The 21,255-nt window shown below is 45.1% G+C and overlaps 1 protein-coding gene across 1 annotated transcript; it reads left to right on the top strand.

Annotated features, from left to right (window-relative positions):
• Positions 1-562: 562 nt before the first annotated feature.
• zgc:92275 (cholesterol 7-desaturase nvd) lies at positions 563-21,135 on the top strand. The gene is made up of 7 exons (XM_035776080.2): positions 563-1,260; positions 16,314-16,502; positions 16,748-16,926; positions 17,118-17,243; positions 17,542-17,661; positions 18,165-18,341; positions 18,720-21,135. Exons 1-7 carry the CDS (start codon positions 831-833, stop codon positions 18,879-18,881), a joined length of 1,383 nt encoding a protein of 460 aa, XP_035631973.1. The 5' UTR covers positions 563-830; the 3' UTR covers positions 18,882-21,135.
• The last annotated feature ends 120 nt before the right edge of the window (positions 21,136-21,255 follow it).

Below are 21,255 nucleotides of genomic sequence, written 5' to 3'. Positions count from 1 at the left end.
GGAAGATGAAGGCATGTACCAGTGGTGTAAACATAGCTGGCGCTAACCTTTTGGGGGCCCTAAGCAAGCTTTGGTTGGGGGCCCCACCACCTTGTTGCATAACATTTTAGTGACCTCCTTATGACAGCAGGGAGAAAATTTGAAGTTTTAAAGGTACACTATGCAGAAATTGCTTTATTTCCTAGATGCTAAAAATTGTGACAAAATAAGCCAGTATAATATAGAGAATCCTTGTACCATGAAATATATAATAATATATAATAATAACAATAGACTTTCAATTACAATGACAGATCTGTAACTCACATTTTGTAAATTTGGTTGGTTGCCCAAAAAGTTACATATTGCAGCTTTAAGGTTAATTTCTTGCAATCAATTCTACACAATTTGTCATGGGGCTTAGATAGTGTTGCAGGTTTAAAGCATATTTTCTGCAATTCTACAAAATGTTCCATTGGCTTATGCATGGGTATAAAGACTATTGTGTAACTCTTATCCCAAGCTTGACTTCTCATCTGTCGGAGGCGCGGCCTATTACCCAAGTGTCACATCTATTTTCCAAGGCGCTCTGCCTCACGACAATAGCCTATAGAACATTTATGCCACTACTGACAAGACTACAGTACGACAAACTATTAAGTCAGTCTTTTTGTGAAGCCACACTGCCGATCTGGCACAGGAACCAGTGCGACAGCGCTGCAGTGGCCGGAACCGGAGGAGAGGTTTTCATGGTGACGCGGCTGTGACAGGCCGCCAGAGGGTGGCAGCCAGGGACAAACACCCGTGTACTCTGTCTGGAGATCTCCTTATAGGCTAAATAACACGAGAGGATGGAGGGTCAAAGCATGTCTCTACTCGGCAAGATGATGGCAGTTATAGGGATAAGCGTGGTAGCAGGTCTCATCGTGCACGTGCGAGACCCGTTGGACTCAATTTTAGGAGGTGGATACCCGGAGCTGTGGAGGAAAGCGGGACTGGTAGGTGCCCCAGCCCGGGCCGTGGCTTGCATCTTCGCCGGGGTTTCCCTTCTTTCTATGGTCTGGCTATATAGACTACTGTTTGCCCCCCTGGAACTGCTCAGAACTCCCGACGAGGTTGGATACATTGCCGAAGACGGTCGCTCCCGCGCCCAAGCGGCAAACGAAGTGCGTCGGAGACGGAAAACTGGCGAACTGCCACCCGTTTATCCCAACGGCTGGTATCGAGTATTGGATTCTCACATGCTGGAGCGAGGGGATGTCAAGAACGTAACTGTTTTAGGTATTCACAGCGCCACCCACTACAATACAGACAAACCAACAACACATTCGATTAGACGACAATATGTCCGTCTCTGAGATCAGCAAATAATATGTGCATATCTACATGTTTTTTTTGCAACACACACAGTGTCTCAGTAGTGCACCTCACAGTTGAATTGAATTAAAGGCTACGCATCATAGGATAAAAATAGCCTGTCTCACTCCAGATTGCAATACATGTGCTTGTCACGTCAGGCAGGACAGTCCATGTGTCCTTGTTTAGGTCTCCCTTCTCTCTCACTTTTTATCGCTGTGTAATGTATATCCACTCATGGAAAAAACAAACATCCTATCCAGTTGATGTTAAATAAAAAATATGTAGCCTACCTGCAATTAACAGTCCAAGACTCCTCTGACTCACATTTCCTGTGTGAACATTGTCACATCAAAAAGATACACCACGATGTGCATAGGCCTACCAAATAGTGTCCTGCCAACACGATTCGGCAACTTTTGAAGCCTGATTTAAGCTTACACCATTTGTATACAAAGTCTCATATTACAACATAAACAGTATAGGTGCCTAGTTATGATCAGGTAAGTCAGATGATGTTTAAAAGTCATTCTTTCAATTAAAGTATTTCCATTAGGCCTATTTGAAATTATGGAAACTCTACTGTGTAAAAGAAAGGGACTACATTTTGGTTGTATTCTCTAAAGTTCAGCTTTGGCTCATTTCCTTAGGTGTAATAACACAGTTCTATTGACTGAACACCTGATTTTGTATTACAGTACATTTCCTTGTCTCAGCTCTATATCCGCCAAAACCAGTTATGCATTGAGATTCACTGTCCTTTACACAGAAAAAGCTGTAAAAAAATAGTCTCTTAGGCAAATAATATCTAGGCCCGAAGGACTAAAATAACTTCTGAAATGAATTCCATGTATTATTCTGACTCCGGTGACATCTGTATTGCATGATCCAGTCAGCACATTTGTAACCCTGTGTGATTTGAGAGAAATGAATGTGTCATCGGTGTCTCCAGACAGTTATATAATAGATTATACTCTCTAATTAGTCACAGAAGTAGGTACATTAATGCAGAACTATTTGGACATATTTGGACAAACAGGGTTCAAGCCTATTGTGATTGGATTTCTAATCATTACTCAAGAATTAGGTTCTACTGAATAATTATTCAAATAATTACACAACTTCTTTTAGCTGACTGCACTCTGCCCATTTTGTCTGCCATTTCTCTGCCATCATCTTGAATTGGTTTCAACTTTGAATATGTGACATCTTTAGAACCTGCCAAGGCAGTTCTCAACAATCCAACATAGATACATATCATTGAAAATGGTTTGATATGCGCTCACTGTTGACATTTCAATGGTCATTGTCTTTGCCTTGTCAATGCAATGCCTCTCCTGTTCATTGTTCTTCATGTGCAGTTAGATGTCGCCAAGCCAATTTGCCAGGAGAAACCCTATATTGTTGGAAGGACCATTTTGGTTTTGTGTTGCCTGCCTGCCTTCCTTTAACCAAGGGCCATTGAACAGTTGAAGACTTGGCTGCTAGGAAACATTTAATCTGAAAAGACAACCTCCTTATTGTTTACTGGGACCTGATCACCATCAATGTGTGTTTGCTTCAGCATCCTGGAGGTGGATGCCATGGCCACTAATGTTTATTTTAGTTACTCCATTCTTTCATCTGAAACTGCTGTGTGTCTCTGTGGTCTGTGCTTACTACAAGGGTGATGCAACCATTTTCAATAAATCAAGCAGAAGGCCCAAGTGTTGGTTTTGTTGCACAAGCCTCTGCTGTGTGTCAGGCCTGACAACACACCTTAGCTGCCCCGACCTCCAAAACTAATGCTCTTCACACACCAATGCATTGTGAGGCTGACTACTGCTATTCAAGGCCCGAGATTAGGCTATTTAAGAATGCTCGTCGAGTGGGTGACATGAATTAAAGTCACACAACCTGTCCAGTGAGACCCACTGATTCGCTAAATCAAATGTTTTTGTTATCCTGCAATGTTTTCTTTCTGCAGACACAAGAGTTGGAAAAGTCTTGTTGTGTCAAACCTCAAATTAAACTCTTGGCCCTCCACTTCAGTGCTATTTGTATTCATTCACATGTACAGTACGGACTATACATTAAGATTAATGTGAGACCAGTACTGTTGAAGTTTTGACCATCCAGATGTTATTTATTTATTATTATTATTATTTTTTTACATTGGAGATTCTTCCATCTCTCCACATTCCCGTTTGACAGTGTTTACTGCCATACTGGGAAAAAGGGCTAATTTTGGAATGATTTATCTTTCATTATCTGTCAGCAAGAGTTGATAAATCTCCCCCTGTTATGGGATTAATTATTCTCCAATTCTCCCCAGGCACATTATTCTACACCCCCCCCCCTGATTCTGACCCGAGTTATGCGCACGTAAATGGAATGCAATTCCCTTTTTATCCATTCTTCTCTCTATGGTATTCTGACCTTGAATTTAAGCATAAGAATAGCTGTTCGCCTGCTATTTGTTTATAAATTAAGGTGTGGCGGAGGTGTGTCTGCAGATATGCCGTATTCTGACCTTGACTTAATTCCCTAATCATTTCACCACTTTTACGCATGAGGTAACCATGAATAAGGTCTAGCAAAACTACTGGTTCCAACTGTAAAAAGCATCCGATAGAAATAACACCATTGTCTATGTCACGCCTTGGTCTTAGTATTTTGTGTTTTCTTTATTTATTTGGTCAGGCCAGGGTGTGACATGGGTTTATTTTGTGGTGTGTTTTTGTATTGGGGTTTTAGTAGGTATTGGGATTGTGGTTGAGTAGGGTTGTCTAGGAAAGTCTATGGTTGCCTGAGGCGGTTCTTAATCAGAGGCAGGTGATTATTTGTTGTCTCTGATTGGGAACCATATTTAGGCATCCATATTCTTTGAGAGTTTCGTGGGTGATTGTTCCTGTCTCTGTGTTTGTAGTCACCAGATAGGCTGTATAGGTTTTCACGTTCCGTTTGTTGTTTTTTGTTTTGTTCGTGTTTTCGTCTAATAAACATATATGGAAACTACCACGCTGCATTTTGGTCCGACTCTCCTTCGACGGAAGAAAACCGTAACAGAATCACCCACCACACCAGGACCAAGCAGCGTGGTGACAGGCAGCGACAGCAGAAGCAACAAAGAGAGGAATGGACATGGGAGGATGAATTGTTCGGAGAAGGACCCTGGGATCAGCCTGGAGAATATCGCCGCCCCAAAGAAGAACTGGAGGTGTCGAGAGCTGAGAGGCGCTGGTATGAGGAGAAGCAACAGCGGCAGCGGGAGCAACAATATCGGGACTACACTACTTGGGAGGAAATAGACAGGTGGGCGGTCGACCCAGAGAGAGTGCCGGAGCCCGCCTGGGATTCGCTGGAGCAGTGCGAAGCAGGTTATTGGAGAATGGAGTTGGCGAAGCAAGCATGGCGGCGCGGACGGAAGACCGAGAGTCAGCCCCAAACAATTCTTGGGGGGTCTCAGGGTGAGTGTGGCAGAGTCAGGGTTCAGACCTGAGCCAACTCCCCCTGTTTATCGTGAGGAGACCAGAACCAGAGCCGGTGTTGGAGGTGAGTGAAGCAGAGACTGTGAAGGAGTTAATGGGGAAAGTGGAGGAGAGAGTTCTGAGGGAGTTGCTAGTTTGGTGCTTTAAATACGATATTCGCCCGACGGAGCGTGTCGGGGATTTAATGGCACCTGGGTCAGCGCACCATACTCGTCCTGAGGTGCGTGTTAGTCGGCTGGTGAAAATTGTGCCAGCCTCACGTACTAGGCCTCCTGTGTACCTACCTAGCCTTGCACGTCCTGTGCCAGTCATGCTCTCAGGCTCTCCAGTATGCCTTCACGGTCCGGTCCATCCTGTGCCACCTTCACACACCAGTCCTCCGGTGGCAGCTCCCCGCACCAGGCTTGCTGTGCGTGTCCTCGGTCCAATACCTAGGTCGGCGGCGAGGGTCGCCAATCGTAGGACGCGTTACAGGGGGACTAAGACTTGGTTGGAGTGGGGTCCACGTCCCGAGCCGGAGCCGCCACCGTGGAAAGACGCCCACCCGGACCCTCCCCTATGGGTTTAGGTGTGCGGCCGGGAGTCCGCACCTTGGGGGGGTTCTGTCACGCCTTGGTCTTAGTATTTTGTGTTTTCTTTATTTATTTGGTCAGGCCAGGGTGTGACATGGGTTTATTTTGTGGTGTGTTTTTGTATTGGGGTTTTAGTAGGTATTGGGATTGTGGTTGAGTAGGGTTGTCTAGGAAAGTCTATGGTTGCCTGAGGCGGTTCTTAATCAGAGGCAGGTGATTATTCGTTGTCTCTGATTGGGAACCATATTTAGGCAGCCATATTCTTTGAGAGTTTCGTGGGTGATTGTTCCTGTCTCTGTGTTAGTTTTCATCAGATAGGCTCAGTCACTTTGGTTTTTCTTTTGTCCTTGTTTTGGAAGAGAAGAGACCGAGCGCCATTCTCCTTGCGGAGATGTTGCTAAATCCATCAACGCGGTCGGTCCCTGGGATTGGGCTGGCCAACACGATTTGGTTTGCTTGGAAGGAAAAGGAGTTGGAGCCTTTAGGACGGGATAATATTGATGGGGATTCTAAAGCTGACGGTGAAGGACGTGTTTTGTTTCCAAGGCAACTCGTTGGAGGGAGCATATGACATGGCACTATATACAGAGGAGAAACACGATGATATCCTGAGAAGGGCAAGAGCAGTGGGAGGTGAGAGGCCGATGAGCCACTATGAAATAACAAGCCTGGCGAAGAACAACTTTAGGGTTGTAACTGTCAACATTTACAACCCTTACGTTAAGAACGAAGAGGTGAGGGCCTTTCTGGGGAGATACATGGATAACGTCTCCTCAGCAAGGCACCTCAAAGACTCCCTTGGGTTTTGGAATGGGAGGAGAGGCTTCCAGGCACTCCTCAGGGAGGACCCAAAGGGACATGGTGGCTACCTCCATCCTCCTGCTATGTTCTCCCTGGGGGCTGACACAGGGACGTTGTTTTATGCACGTCAGCCCCCATTTTGCAGGCGCTGTATGGCCTACGGCCACATATTCGCTTCGTGCAGCACAAGAAAATGCAGATTTTGTGGATCTGAGGAACACGAGGCGAGGGATTATGACAAGCCTAAGGCGTGCCACGGGTGTGGCTCGTCAGCACACCTGTGGCGGGGGTGCCCGGCTCGTCAGAGGTCATATGCGTCTGCGGCTGGGAGGGGAGCAGGAGCGGAGGATGGGGGAAGAAGAGGAGGGGAAGGAAGCACGCCTCATGACCAGCGTACAGGTCCAGAGGGGAAGGCCACAAGGAAGGAGGAGGAGCAAGAAGCGGCGGATGGAAGAGAGAAGGAAACGGAAGGCACGGGAGTAGGAGAAACAGGAAAAGTGGCGGAAGAAGGCAACCGAGTGGAGGAGCATGAGAGAGAAGAAAGCGAGGGAGAAGGAGACGGTGGAAGAGCAAGTGGACTGGGGGGAAAGTGCCCTGGTGGAAGAGATGAGGGGTATGGTGGGGGAGCTGGCGGGGGGGGGGGATCTCTCCACTGCCGCCATCACCAAAGAAGAGAATGAAGAGGAGGGTGCGATTGGCCGACAGTGAGAGGGAGGGGATGGCCAAGAGAGTGATGGGGGGGGAGAAACCTCTGGGTTGCTGCTGATTTCCCCAGGCCCTCAACTTCTGTTGGGTGGGGACACACCTAACAAGACTCAGGACTGGGTACAGGAGGAGGTGGGGAGCTTTTTGTTTGGGGACTCAGCCTCCCCGATTTTTTTCCAATCCAGCTGCAGCACTGGGGAGGGGGAGGATTGTGGGGGTAGACCCAGGGTGCAGGGCACCCCAGAGCCAAACACTATTCCTGCATCCTGGGTTGGTGAGATGGAGGAAGAGGGGGGGATGTCGGGAGTACGGATGGTGTTCTCACCGGTAGATATGGAGCAGGGGAGCATCAGGTGAGTCTCCTGTTTTTTTTTTCTGTCTGAGTTTAGAATTTGAGTGTATTACATGTTTTTAATTTATTTTATTTTATTTTATTTTAATTTATTCTTTCATGGGGTCTAATTTTACTTTTGTTAGTTTAAATGGGTCCTTCTGTAGGTCCTTCTGTAGCTCAGTTGGTAGAGCATGGCGCTTGTAACGCCAGGGTAGTGGGTTCGATTCCCGGGACCACCCATACGTAGAATGTATACACACATGACTGTAAGTCGCTTTGGATAAAAGCGTCTGCTAAATGGCATATATTATTATATTATTAAATGTAAGGGGTTTAAGGGATTTTGTTAGGAGGAGGGCGGTTTTTAGTTATTTGGAGGGTGTGGGGTTTGATTTTTGTTTTTTACAGGAGGTTCACCTGAGGGATGGAGTGGATGTTAGTAGGTTTAAGAGGGAGTGGGACAAGGGGGAGTCAGTTTGGGGTATTGGGGGGGTGCACTCATCGGGGGTAGGGATTTTGTGTGGGCACAGGGAGGTAAAAGTGGAGGATTCTTTTGTGGTAATGCAGGGGAGGGTTATAAGGGTGGATGTCATAAGGGATTGTAAATTTAGATTAGTGGTGGTGTATGGGCCACAGGTGGTGGCAGACAGGAGGGAGATGGTGGACTGTCTGACGCCCCTGTGTGTCACAAATAGGAAATTAGTGATAGGGAGGATTTTAATACAGATTTAGGAATAGGGGGGATAGCAGTGCAGGCGCCATTGCCGGGCTAATGGCTTGCCATGGTCTGGTAGATGGTGGTCTGCACACTACTCCGAAAATGGCCGGTCCTACATGGCGCAACTCCAGGGGGGTTGAGCAGAGGCTCGACTATATTTTTGTACCCAGGTCTTTGGGTAAGTTGTCTGGGCGGCTGTTGCCTGTTTTCTTTTTGGATGACGACGGGGTGCTCCTGCAGGTGGGGTCGCCAGTCTGCCTCTTTGGTAGGGGGTACTGGAAGTTAGATCGGGATGTGCTGGAGGAGCAGGTTTTTGTTGATGGTTTTATGGTTTCTTTTGGAGGCTTGAAGGCCTCCGGTCCATGTGCGAGGGGGTGTTAGAGTGGTGGGAATTAGTTAAGGTGAGGATTAGGGCTTTTATAATAGGGTTTTGCGAGAGGAAAAAAAGGGAGGAGAGGAGGGAGGTGGATCGTATCCAAAGGTTAATTGAACTCGAATACGAGGCAGGCAACCTCGGCGGGTCGTTTGACTGGGAGAGATCCGCAACCCTAAAGGCGCAGCTCAGGGAGTTGCAGGAGCGGAAGGCTTGAGCTTTCCTGGAGCGTGCGCATAGTGGCTTTCTAGAACATAATGAGACTTGTTCTGCTATGTTCTTTAAGTCGGTTAGGGCCAGACAGAGTAGGAAGGTAATGCATGGCGTTAGGGAAGAAAATGGTAGTATAGTTAGAGAACCAGAGGATATGGTCAGGGTGACAACTGATCATTTCCAAGGTTTATTTAAGGAAAGGGAAATAGATGTAGAGCAGGGAAATGTGTTTTTAGAACACTTGTCCAGGTGGTTGCCGGAGGACATTAGAGAAGTGATGGAGGCCCAGATTTCACTAGAAGAGGTTGAGAGCGCTCTTAGGAGGATGGGAAAAGGGTAGGTGCCTGGGGTGGATGGGCTGCCGGCTGAGTTTTATCTCAAGTTTTGGGGTATACTTGGACCAGTGGTCCAAGTCTGGAAGGCCATCCTTGAGATGGGGGTCCCGGGGGGATCAATGGCTGTTGGTGTGCTGTCACTTTTATAAAAGAAGGGGGAAGTAACAGACCTTGGCAACTGGCGGCCGTTGACCATGCTGTGTGTAGATCACAAGCTACTTGCAAAGGTTTTAGCAGACCGGTTGCGCACAGCCCTTCCCTACGTCGTCCATGAGGATCAGACGTGCGGGGTAGAGGGCCGCTCTATTAGATGGAACGTACAGTTAATCAGGGACTCCATCACTTGGGTTGAAGATAGAGGACTGCCTTTAATGGTAGCAGCGCTAGATCAGGCGAAAGCCTTTGATCGTGTGAATAGATCCTTTTTATTCAGAGTGTTAGGTCGATTAGGATTTGGGGAGAAGTTCATAGGATGGATTCGTACATTATATGTTGGAGCGGGGTGCCGAGTTAGTGTAAATAGTCACTTGAGTGACGTTTTTGACCTCTTGTTTGGGGTCAGGCAGGGGTGCCCACTCTCGGCTCTCCTCTTCGTTCTGTACATGGAGCCTCTGGGGGCTGCCATTAGGGCAGACATAGGGGTGTAAGGCTTGTTGATCCCTGGAAGTGGTGGGCTGCGTGTTAAGATGACGCAGTACGCCGACGACACTTCCTTGCTGCTGTGCAAGGACTCGTGCCTGACAAGGTCCCTTGCCATCTTTGGGGATGTCACCCGAGCGTCGGGAGCAGTACTGAACCATGCAAAGTCTTCCTTCAAGTTTTTCGGAAGATGGCGCGGTAGAACGGATGTGCCTGGGGGGTTATCTCTCTGTGAGGGGGCCCTGAGGATTCTCGGGGTCCATTTTGAGACCTCCGGCTCAGCGACGCTAAACTGGAACATGCGTATCGCAGTGGTACAGAGGAAGCTAGCAATGTGGAAGGCTAGGTATTTGTCTTTTATGGGCAAAGTCCTGGTCCTAAAGGTGGATGTGTTGCCGTCTCTTTTGTATTTGGCGTACATCTACCCATTGCCGGCTTGTCTGTGGAGGCCTCTTGTGAGGCTTGTGTTTCAGTTTATGTGGAGTGGCAGGTGCGAGTGGGTCGCCAGGGCACGCATGATCTGTCCCATCGGGGAGGGAGGTAGGGGGGTACCATATTTCCCCCTCAAGCTGGACACAATTTTTGTTTCTTTCTTGTTAACGGAGCTTGCTCAGCCAGTGATACACCCGTCCGGTTACCTCCTGCGGGTGTTCTTCTCGTATCAGGCGAGAAGCGTAATGGTGTGGTCTAACACGGGTCCTCGGGCGGAACAGCTGCCGTGGCACTTTGGTCATGCGGCCAAGTGGCTGCGTGCGCACCCTGAGGTTGAAGTTGCCCGAGTAGGTTTAGATCACAGGCACCTGTACGAGGAGGTCAGAAAGGCAGGAGTCCGGCGCCTGTAGTGGGCATCTCGGAAGTGGTCTGGGAGGGAGTGCAGGCGCGGGGTCTGGACAACAGGCTCAAGGACCTGAATTGGTTGAGCCTCCATAGTGCTTGCCGGTACGTTCCATCATGTACCGGTATAGTTTGGTGCAATCCCCCACCTGTCCAAAATCCTCTTGTGGCAGGGAGGAGACTGTGCGCCATGTCTTTTGGGACTGTGCCTTTGCCGGAGTAGTATGGGCTAGGGCACGGGTGTTGTTAGGTTTGGTAAGGGGGGATTTTGTATTGACGTGGGCCAGGTTAGAGAGAGGTGTAGGGAGAGCGAGAGGGACGGATAGGGACAGGTTTCTGCTCTGGCTTCTCATGAGTCTCTTTAAACGGGGGCTGTGGGAAGCAAGGCAGAACATGGTGAAGACAGGGAGAGATTGGGGGTGTAAGGGATTATGAGGAGGGTGGAATGAGATTTGAGGGGGAGGATGAAGAGGGAGGAGAGGAAGTGGGGGCAGCATGCTGCTCGGGAGAGGAAGGGGGGGTTTAGGGCTGGGTGTCATTTAGATTTGTAAGGGGATAGATTAGGGACGCGGAGATAGGGAAAGGTATTTTGTAGGGTGACGGGGAGGGAAGATGCTCCCCTGAGGTTTTGTTTGGGGTTTATGTTTAGTTAAATTAGTTTAATTAAAATACCATTATTTGAGTATGTATGAAAATTATGAGTTGTAAAGAATGAATGGTATTGAAGATAATAAATTATTTTTTATTAAAAAAAGATGTATAGGTTTTCACGTTCCGTTTGTTGTTTCGACGGAAGAAAACCGTAACAGTCTATGCACTGTGATTTACAAATTGTTAAGAGCTATTGATAAGAGCTAGGTAAATTAGTAATCTGTTTGGATAAAATAATTGTACATTTTATGTGACACTTGTTTTCGATCTATTTGGCCTTGTAATCACTGGAGACAAATGTGTAACCAATCGTATGGCAGCAAACTGAAGCATATCAACATAACAACTTTTAGTAGAGTTTATGAAATGCTGTGCCATTATACCGAATTTAAATTGTAGTGCCTTTTAACTTGTATGAATGGGCACTCTCAAATGTTATGATTATAGGCTACCAGGACTTTTTTGGTTTCCTATTTTCTATCATGTTAAATATTAGCCGCTATCAGTATCGACTGTCAGTTGGCTTAATAACCACATATATTCAACTGCCAATTTACTGTTAGTTCCCTTCAGTTGGTATAGTTGTCACGTTCTGACCTTAGTTCTTTTGTTATGTCTTTGTTTTAGTATGGTCAGGGCGTGAGTTGGGTGGGTTGTCTATGTCAGTTTTTCTATGATTTGGTATTTCTGTTTTTGGCCTGGTATGGTTCTCAATCAGAGGCAGCTGTCAATCGTTGTCCCTGATTGAGAACCATACTTTGGTAGCCTGTTTTTCACCCTTGAGTTGTGGGTGATTGTTTTCTGTTTTGTGTCTACACCAGACAGGACTGTTTCGTTCATTCTCCTTTGTTATTTTGTTTAGTGTTCTCGTGATAATAACACTGCGCATTGGTCCGATATATCTTACTCCTCGTCAGAAGAAGAGGACGAACGTTACAATAGTCTCTACATTAGCATTCCATTTAATTTGATTGTTTTGTTAACCTTCATTTACTTCTTCTGTAAACGCAGTCGTGGCCATGTGGTTATTGCTGAGGATCATTAGTAAAAGTTGATCATGTAAAAAAAAAAAGAAGGCAAGTAAGCGAATTAAATCGTTATGGAGCGGAGCGCAGACCAAGCTGTAATAGTTTGAACCTGACGCATGGCGCAATACTTGGCCATGTCTTCACACAGTTCCATAGTTAGTGCAGTCAATAGGCGAGGGTATAGCCTACTATTGTACACTATTATCCCTATTATAATTCTATGCACACTAATCTTCCAACATTAACCTGGGTCTAAGAACTGAATGTGGCAATTGTCAGAATTAATCAATCCACCATTTTCTTTCTTTCGTGCGTAAAGGCTCTCCAAACCAGTTAATGATTTATACTGTAAATACTTTCCTAAAACTAAATCTACAAGATCAGAGTATTTTAAAACTACCAACTGAAACGGACGAATATGCATATGTAACCGATGTGAAATGGCTAGTTAGTTAGCGGGGTGCGCGCTAATAGCGTTTCAATCGGTTACGTCACTTGCTCTGAGACCTTGAAGTAGTTGTTCCCCTTAGCTTCCCCTTCCCCTCTGCAAGGGCCACGGCTTTTGTGGAGCGATGGGTAACCGTGCTTCGAGGGTGGCTGGTTCGAGGTGAGGCGACGGAAGCTATACTGTTACACATATATGGTCTCTCAAGTCTGTCGACAAAACTCTAACTAAAAATGTACCCCGTTTTTAAAGGGATGTCTTAAGATACATGTACTGGAAACCTTATTGAATGAAAACTCCACTAGAAAATATGTTGGCCAGCAAGTGGATGGGATTTCAGCGGTCGAATGAAGCTTATTCAGAGCGTGCAATGTAGCCACACCTGTAGAGCCAATAACGCTACTGAATAAGGTTAATCTGAATACCGGATACTGACAAGTGCGTCGGAAAGGCGTACATTCCTAAATCGGAATCAGTCCCTAAAAGCTTCACAATTTCAATGGTCACAAACCATGACGGGTATGCACATGGAAATGTTAGGGAAAATGGATATTGGACTGATGGAGGAGAAACTTGACAACTGCTGATGACTAGGTGACACCTGGTGATTCAGAGTAACGTTACAGTGCTGCCATGTCTGTATCACGCTTCCCCCCCAAAAAAATATGCATGCCATTTTGTGATAACGGTTACGACAAATGACATGGCATCCGTGTGAATTTATCGCTAAGCTATTATTTATATTACGGCACCACGTATCATTTCACGCTACCTCGACTTACTCCATCGTGACATCAACGACAACATGCTCCTTATTTGACTGCATTTAGCTGCAATCTTAGACAGATGCAGCCTATGATTGTTGAGTCCGGGCAAATGTTGCAGCCAAACTGCTTCAAATAGGGTGATTAGCCTAGCTAGCTAAATGACAACACTATTAATTCTAGAAGTAACGACTCTATTGCTTAATTCAGAAAGTAGACTTCACCTCCGTGTTACATCTATAGGCATTATCTCGCTAACGAGCTAGCATGAGCTAATTAACATAAGCTAGCTAGCCAACATGCATTGTTTCTGACATGCCACAATTCTGCTTACTTTACATCTGACATATCTAGCTACTGTAGCTAGATAATGATGGTTTACAGTGACCCTACGCACACCCACTCACATACAAGCTGCTGCTACTCTGTTTATCTTATATCCTGTTGCTGACTGCAGAACAAAAATAATAAACGCAACAGTCAATTGAAATAAATTCATTAGGTCCTAATCTATGGATTTCACATGACTGGGAATACAGATATACATCTGTCAGATACCTTTAAATGGGCCTCACAATGGGCCTCAGGATCTCATCACGGTATTTCTGTGCATTCGAATTGCCATTGATGAAATGCAATTGTGTTTGTTTTCCATAGCATATGCCTGCCTATACCATAACCCCACCCCCACCATGGGGCACTCTGTTCACAACGTTGACATCAGAAAACCGCTTGCTCACACAACGCCATTCACGTGGTCTGCGGTTGTAAGGCGGGTTGGACATTCTGCCAAATTCTCCAAAACGATGTTGGAGGCGGCTTATTCCACAGTAAATTCTCTGGCAACAACTTTGGTAAACATTCCTGCAGTCAGCATGCCAATAGCAAGCTCTATAAAAACTTGAGACATCTATGGCATTGTGTTGTGTGACAAAACGGAACATTTTAGAGTGGCCTTTTACTGTCCCCAGCACAATATGCAGCTGTGTAATGATCATGCTGTTTAATCAGCTTCTTGATATGCCACACCTGTCAGGTGGAGAGATTATCTTGGCAAAGGAGAAATAATCAAAAGGTTGCAAGTTCAAATCCCCGAGCTGACAAGGTACAAATCTGTCGTTCTGCCCCTGAACAGGCAGTTAACCCACTGTTCCTAGGCCGTCATTGAAAATAAGAATTTGTTCTTAACTGACTTGCCTCGTAAAATAAAGGTTAAATAAAAAAATTGATGCTATCTTCTCTTTTGGAGCCTCTCTCATTTCTCTACTTCCCCACATGGATTTATCAAGATCCTCCTCTCTTTTTCTCTCCCCCTTTCTCTGTGCCAGTTTTCCAGCCACCAGTAAGAGCCTGTCCCAGATTCTGCTGACCCAAATCAACATTTGTCAGTTCCGGTCTGTTCATTTCTTTTTGTTGTTGTTGTAAATAGCCACACCTGTTCCTGAAATCTGTCAGTCCAGTCAGTTTCACCATTTTATGCAGTACACAGTCAGTCTAGGACACTCTTCTCAGCATATCTCAGTCAACATTTGCACACTCTCTAGTTCTGTCCCGTCCTGCAGACAGTGTGGTTGCAGTCACGGCCTGCTCTACCTATCTGCTGTCATTTGGGCGGCAGGGCGTTATCCCGGTTTCCGAGGGTTTAACTGGGAGGGCCTACTCATTGCCTAGCGTTGCCAGGGCCGCTGAATCCTATCCTTAGTGACAGTTGGGCGGCTTTAATCTGAAGGTAATCTTAGCTCCGTGGGGTCACAGTCAGGAGCTAAGCCAGCTAGTTTGCTGCTTGGCCTCTGGCCCCGTATCCAATCCCACACTGTCTCAATCTGATGGCTCACTATGCAGTGGGCCGTGGCTTAGTGTGGTGTACGTGCTTGTGGTATAAGTGCCTGTAGCTTCCTGATCGGTCCTGTCCAACTTAACTATATATACTGTAGGTCGCACATACAACACACCCGCCCTTCTCTGATGCAGTGACACAGTTTAGGAGACAGGGGTCATACCTCAGATGAGCATTTAACACAGACTTTGTTGAGAATATGATTGTGAGAATATGACATAAATGGCATTGTCTCACACCCAGTCCATTCTTTTCATTTACTGTACTGTTAAGCTTGCCAACTCAGACCAAGCTCATTCCAAGCTCATTCCAGGAAATGAAATAGGGCCTTCAACATGGTTTACAATTGAAAGAAAGTGTACCAAACGCAGATGTTTACAATTGTTTATATGTATTTAGGTAGCTATTTATTTAATATCCTAGAATAGTTTCAGTGCTTGCCAGGAGGTACAGGTTGGTTACAGAAGAGTTCAGGCCAAGCCATGTGGGTTGGCAACCCTATGGATACGGTTGTTGTTACCCTGAATACATTGTTTACTGGAGACACTGTTATGGGATTTTTATGAATAATTACTAAATTATGTATACATTTAAAGTAGAATTATAACTAACAGAATTCTATCCTGTTTGATGAAGAATGTTTGCACATAGGCAAAGAGGAAGTATTAACAAACAACTTGAAACCACAGTGAAACTAACAACAGGAAAGATGTCTGGTCCCCAACCAGGGAGGGGAGAAACTGTTGGGCTTGCAGTAGATTGTGTAGCATATGGTAAGCAATATGTATGTGTTGGAATGGAATTGAAAAGCAGCTTTGTCATTGTCTGAGAGGAGGAGGGACATTTATGACGAAATGAGAGGTATATAAACCAATGTACATGAAATGATGTGCAGAGCTCTCGAGAATAAACGCTATTGACTAATTTGGTGGCTGGTCTCTGTCCATTTTATGCAAATAAGAACCTTACAAATTCTTAGAAACGGACAGTGTTTTAATTGAATTGGTTAATGAACACATAGTTACTAAATTCATCTAACAGACACCCAGTGAATTTAAAGAGAAATGTAGCCTTTTCAGAGATTTTTTTAGTTGTCCTTCAAACAGTAAAATGCTCATTCAATAAATTAGGTGTCTTCACATTTATATGTCTTAATTGGCTTTAAGTGGATATTTCAAGTATTTTATTATAGTAGTCATTTAATTTTAAGACCCAGCTCCTCACAGCTTACTTTTGACCCCGAAATCTGTTCCTCCCAGGTGAGCAGGTGGCAGTGTTCCGGGGCACAGAGGGCAAAGCCTATGTGGTGGATGCCTACTGCCCACACCTGGGGGCCAACCTGGCAGTGGGGGGGCGTGTGGTGGGGCAGAGCATAGAGTGCCCGTTCCACGGCTGGCAGTTCCGGGGGGAAGACGGAAAGTGTGTGAGGATCCCCTATGCAGAGAAAGGTGAGAAGCCACGACCAACTCAATGTAATGTAATTTAACCATGTTTATAATGTATCCAGCTAAAATAATGTGGGATTTTACTTCTGTCAACTGCAATCTATCGTGACAGCCTAAACATTAGTAGCTGATTTGATTCTGAGTGCCGAGATTGTAAACAGTGTAATGTCTTACATTTTAAAAACAGATTAATTTGTCATTTTGCGCAATACAATGAATTAGTTTATTTTCCCTCTGTGGATCGTTAGTGCCAGAGTTTGCTAAGGTGCGCTGCTGGCGCAGTATGGAGACCAATGGTCAGGTTCTGGTGTGGTTCCACTGTGACGGAGAGGAACCTGGCTGGACAGTACCAGAGCAGGGGGAGATCACACGAGGGGAATGGGTCTACCGGGGCCGCACTGAGCACTTCATCAACGCACACATAGAGGTCTGTTGTCTGTTGTAGATGTGTGTGTGTGTGTGTGTGTGATAAGAAAAGGTCTTCATTTTATACTTGTATATTTTTTATTTACCATATGATAACTTTAGGTGAATGTGTTATTTAGTAAAGCCTGAAGACTTTGTCTTATAAAGAGAAAGTCTACTGTGCCTTTTCCTCTCTGTGACTGCCACCTGTAGGAGATCCCTGAGAATGCAGCAGATATTGCCCACCTGGCCCACTTGCACACACCAGGCATTGTGAGCGGGGTTGACCTGCGCTACACCAACAGCAAGACCTGGGAGTTTGTGAGGCACGACTGGAAGGTAAGGACTTCCTGACCATGTGACCTTACCACTCTGTGCCCTACTTATATATACGTTTAGAACTTCTTTAAATGGTGCCTCTATGGTGTGTCCCTACAAATACTTGATGTGTGTGTGTGTGTGTGTGTGTGTGTGTGTGTGTGTGTGTGCGTGCGTGCGTGCGTGCGTGCGTGCGTGCGTGCGTGCGTATATATATGTATGTATGTATGTATGTATGTATGTATGTATGTATGTATGTATGTATGTATGTATGTATGTATGTATGTATATATATACACATATATATATATATTTCCAGGTGCAATGGGAAGCTGAGTCTGAGCCCACTAAGCACTGCTCCCAGATGCTGGTGAAACATGCCCTGACTGTGTTTGGTCGCCACTGGCCTCTGCTGGACATGGATGTAGTGGCTCGACAGGTACAGATAATCACAGACAGACTAGATAGTGTTTAGAAAATTGTGACCCTGAGGTGCTGAATTCAGTCGTAAAACACAGCTGAAGTCATCATTGTCAACAAGTGTGTCAGCCAAGACCACCCAGTGCCAAGACTGCTCTTGGTTTTAGCCTCTCCGTCAGCTGAGATATATATCACCGTCTCAAAGGAATAAACTGACCATTCAGACAGCTTTGTCACCTCTTGTTTTCGCTTCACTGTGCTTTTGGATTTGTGTATACATGGCTGCTTCCAAACGAGCTGCCTCAGTCACTATGGTGACGTTGTACAAGACCTCTGCCTGCAATTAACATTCACCTTAGTATTGTATCAATAACAGTGTTTCAGTCTGATGTGTCCAGCACCATAAATCAACTACGTTTTTTATGGATCATCCATTTAGCTCTGTCCAGAATTGTGTCTACTCTATGTTTAGTACATGGACATGATGTGTATGTGTCAGTAATATATGTCTGTGTGTTCCAGGTTGGTCCAGGGGTGGTGTTCCTGCTGTTCGACCACAGTTTCCTGGGTCGGGGTGTGATCATGCACTGTGTGACGCCCGTGGAGCCTCTATTGCAGTGTGTGTCCCACACCATCTTCTACCAGAGCAACATCCCCCCACTGGTGCCCAAGTTCATCCTGAGGGCAGAGTGCATCCAGGTACCATGTATCCCCACCATGTTGCCCAGCTTACTCCTGCCCTCAGACTCTCGTACACACGTTGTAACACACAGGAACTGTACTGTACAGCCAATGATCAAACTGTTCTCAATGTGGTACATTATATTCCAAAACCATGAATATCATGCATGTCAATTCATACACATTATTAGTATCCTTAATAATATTAAATTCATCATAATCTGGTGAATATACAGTATAGTAGAATACACGGTAGACTTTGAAATTTGACTTTTAAAAAGTCACTCGTTGGCAGTTTTTTGCTTTTTATGTGAACATTCTTGTCAGATTGATCACTACTTATTTCAGGCTTTGATATAACTAACCCCTTGTTGTTCTGACTGGTTTATGTCCCAGTTTGAGCGGGACGTGATGATCTGGAACAATAAGAAGTACATCTCTAAGCCCCTGCTGGTGAAGGAGGATTCTGCCATCCAGAAACACAGGCGGTGGTTCAGTCAGTTTTACAGTGATAACAGCCCTCGGCTGCGCTACCAGCACAACACGCTGGACTTCTGACCTCTCACACACTGAAAGAAGCACAGGAAAGCCAAACGAGGTACTGGTCCAAAAACACCTTCAATGTCCAAAAGGTATTCAAATATAAAAGCGAAGAGGACACCCATGGAATTTAACACCAGAAAATTGTTAGTCTTTTGTAGCAGCCAGTCAGCTCTTTCATGGTTAATGAATTGTGGGTTCTTGTGATGCAAACCAGCTGTAGTAAAAGCAGCATTTGTTATTGTTTTGATAACTGAGCAGCAACCAAGCGCCCAAAGGGACTCTTATTCTACAAAAGCCCCGAAGTCGTGCTCCACATTTTCACTTAATTGGACTTCCGTAGCAAGACAAAATGCCGGTGGGAGGATTCATCTTCTCCCCTTCTTGTTATATTTCAAACAAAGCAACTGAATGCCCTCACATCTCCCATCAGAGTTGTACAGGTGTAAAAAGAGACCAGACTATCTTTGGCCAGTTCAGTGTACGAAATGAACACTCTCCTGTGGGAACTTGGTGAGATTCGCTCTGGCCTCGTTTAAGTGCCTAGCTATAGCTACTCTGTGATCCTATAGGATTGATGGGACCTGAGGACTGCTCCCTTTTCACTCATCTTTCTTTTGATTTATTCTGATCGCTCCTGGCGTCTTCAATCCAGTTTATCATCATCTCAATCGTACAGGATTCAGCCCATATTCCTGTGAAGACCCACCAGAACCAACCAATATGAATAGATATGCCAGAATTGCCTAGCCTTTATTGTAGCTGATAGTGAGAGGCTATACTGTGCGAATGAACAGGAATGTATTGGAAAGCGGTGTGCTGTCTGTACATTGTTATATGATTCCAGCAGGCTTCAGTTTGATCTCTGTACCTCCTGGCATTATAGACCTGTGACTACCATACAAAATAGGTCAGTGTAAAAAAACATAACTTGCTATAACTTAAAACATGTCATTTCTTTTCAGCCTAAGTTCTCAAGGAAACTCCAAATCGGGCAATCATGACTTGTGAGGACATCACTGTGTTCCAAAATGAGTGCTTAAAGCATTAATGTTTAATGAAAGCTGGCACCCAGCCCCAGCTTCAGGCCCTTTCAGGAGTGTTTGTGTCCCCTGGAGAATATCTTAAAGCTCAGTTGCTGATTGACCCTGCCAACTGATAGTGGTTCCCTCACGTTACCCCTGAATAGATTATGCAGTTCCTTTGTACTATGCACCAGTGCAGTCAGTATATGATGACAGTACTGGAATGTTGGTACCAGGTAGTTACCAATATGTTGAATTTGAATCGTTTGAAATAAGTATTAGAAAGTATCAAAACCAGGTGGAAACAGTAGAATGAAGTACTACCGCACACTGTGTAGACATGAGGATAACAATTATAGTCAAAGGTCATTACTCAAGACAGTATGCAGAATATATTTACATGTGGATCACTTATGGACAAAGCCATTTTGACAAAGCATTTAGCAGAGATGTCCTATAAGAATCTCAGTGTTGTTGTTTGTAGCTTGTTCTTTCTCTATTACATAGCTGTGAGTCCCATTTGTGATGAGGAAAGGCGGGGTTGTCCAAGGAGTTTCATGGCTTCATACCGCAGGTGTGCACTATATATGCACTCAAATGTAGCAAATATCATGTGGCAATATTGTTTGATTGAGTTGCTTCGCTCCAGACTTAAAACATGCTCCCTAATGAGAAAAGCTGTGAGAGTGCTAACAGGGTGTTACTGTGCTAATGATACAGGACATTATTACCATATTAGTGCTTTGTGACTGTGCAGGTCTATACAGGCCATTGGTATGTACTTGCATTATATGATGATGCTGTGTTGCTGGCTGTGCTCTGAGATTGCTCCTAAGAGACAGATTTTGTCTGCACTCTATGACAACAATGATGCCGTTAGGTTGTACCAAATACTGTACATGTCTGTCTGCTCTGATGGAAGTGTGAGCATAATGACCCGCGAATGAGTGTACTGGTAGCGCTGAATGTGCTTTGTGACTGTGTTGATGTTCTGGGTCAGGGGTCAGGGTTAGTGTGACTGTTCTAACTGATCCCAGTTGGCCCTTTATGGCCAATAGTCACAGTTACCCCAAAGTGGGGACGTTGGTTTAGAAAAATGATTAGCAAAGGTAGAATAGCACAATAATACGTGTTTAACCCACCTTTCTTCATATGACACAGCAGATTGGAAAGATTATTTTTTGTCAATGCATTGTCTAGAAATGCAGCATTTATGTAAATCAGCAGAATAAACATATTCAAATCTATTGTGATTGCTCTTGCATTATTGCAGTTGTAGACAAACTCTTCTAAAGAAACCTTTAATGTGTTGAACTGAGTGGAATGCTCAGTGTACTGCTTGGCCACTAGCACTTCTGGAAACTTGG

The sequence above is a fragment of the Oncorhynchus keta genome, chromosome 9 (genome assembly GCF_023373465.1).
Source record: "Oncorhynchus keta strain PuntledgeMale-10-30-2019 chromosome 9, Oket_V2, whole genome shotgun sequence".
In the NCBI taxonomy this organism is placed as follows: domain Eukaryota; kingdom Metazoa; phylum Chordata; class Actinopteri; order Salmoniformes; family Salmonidae; genus Oncorhynchus; species Oncorhynchus keta.
This window is presented reverse-complemented; position numbering and strand designations above follow the sequence as displayed.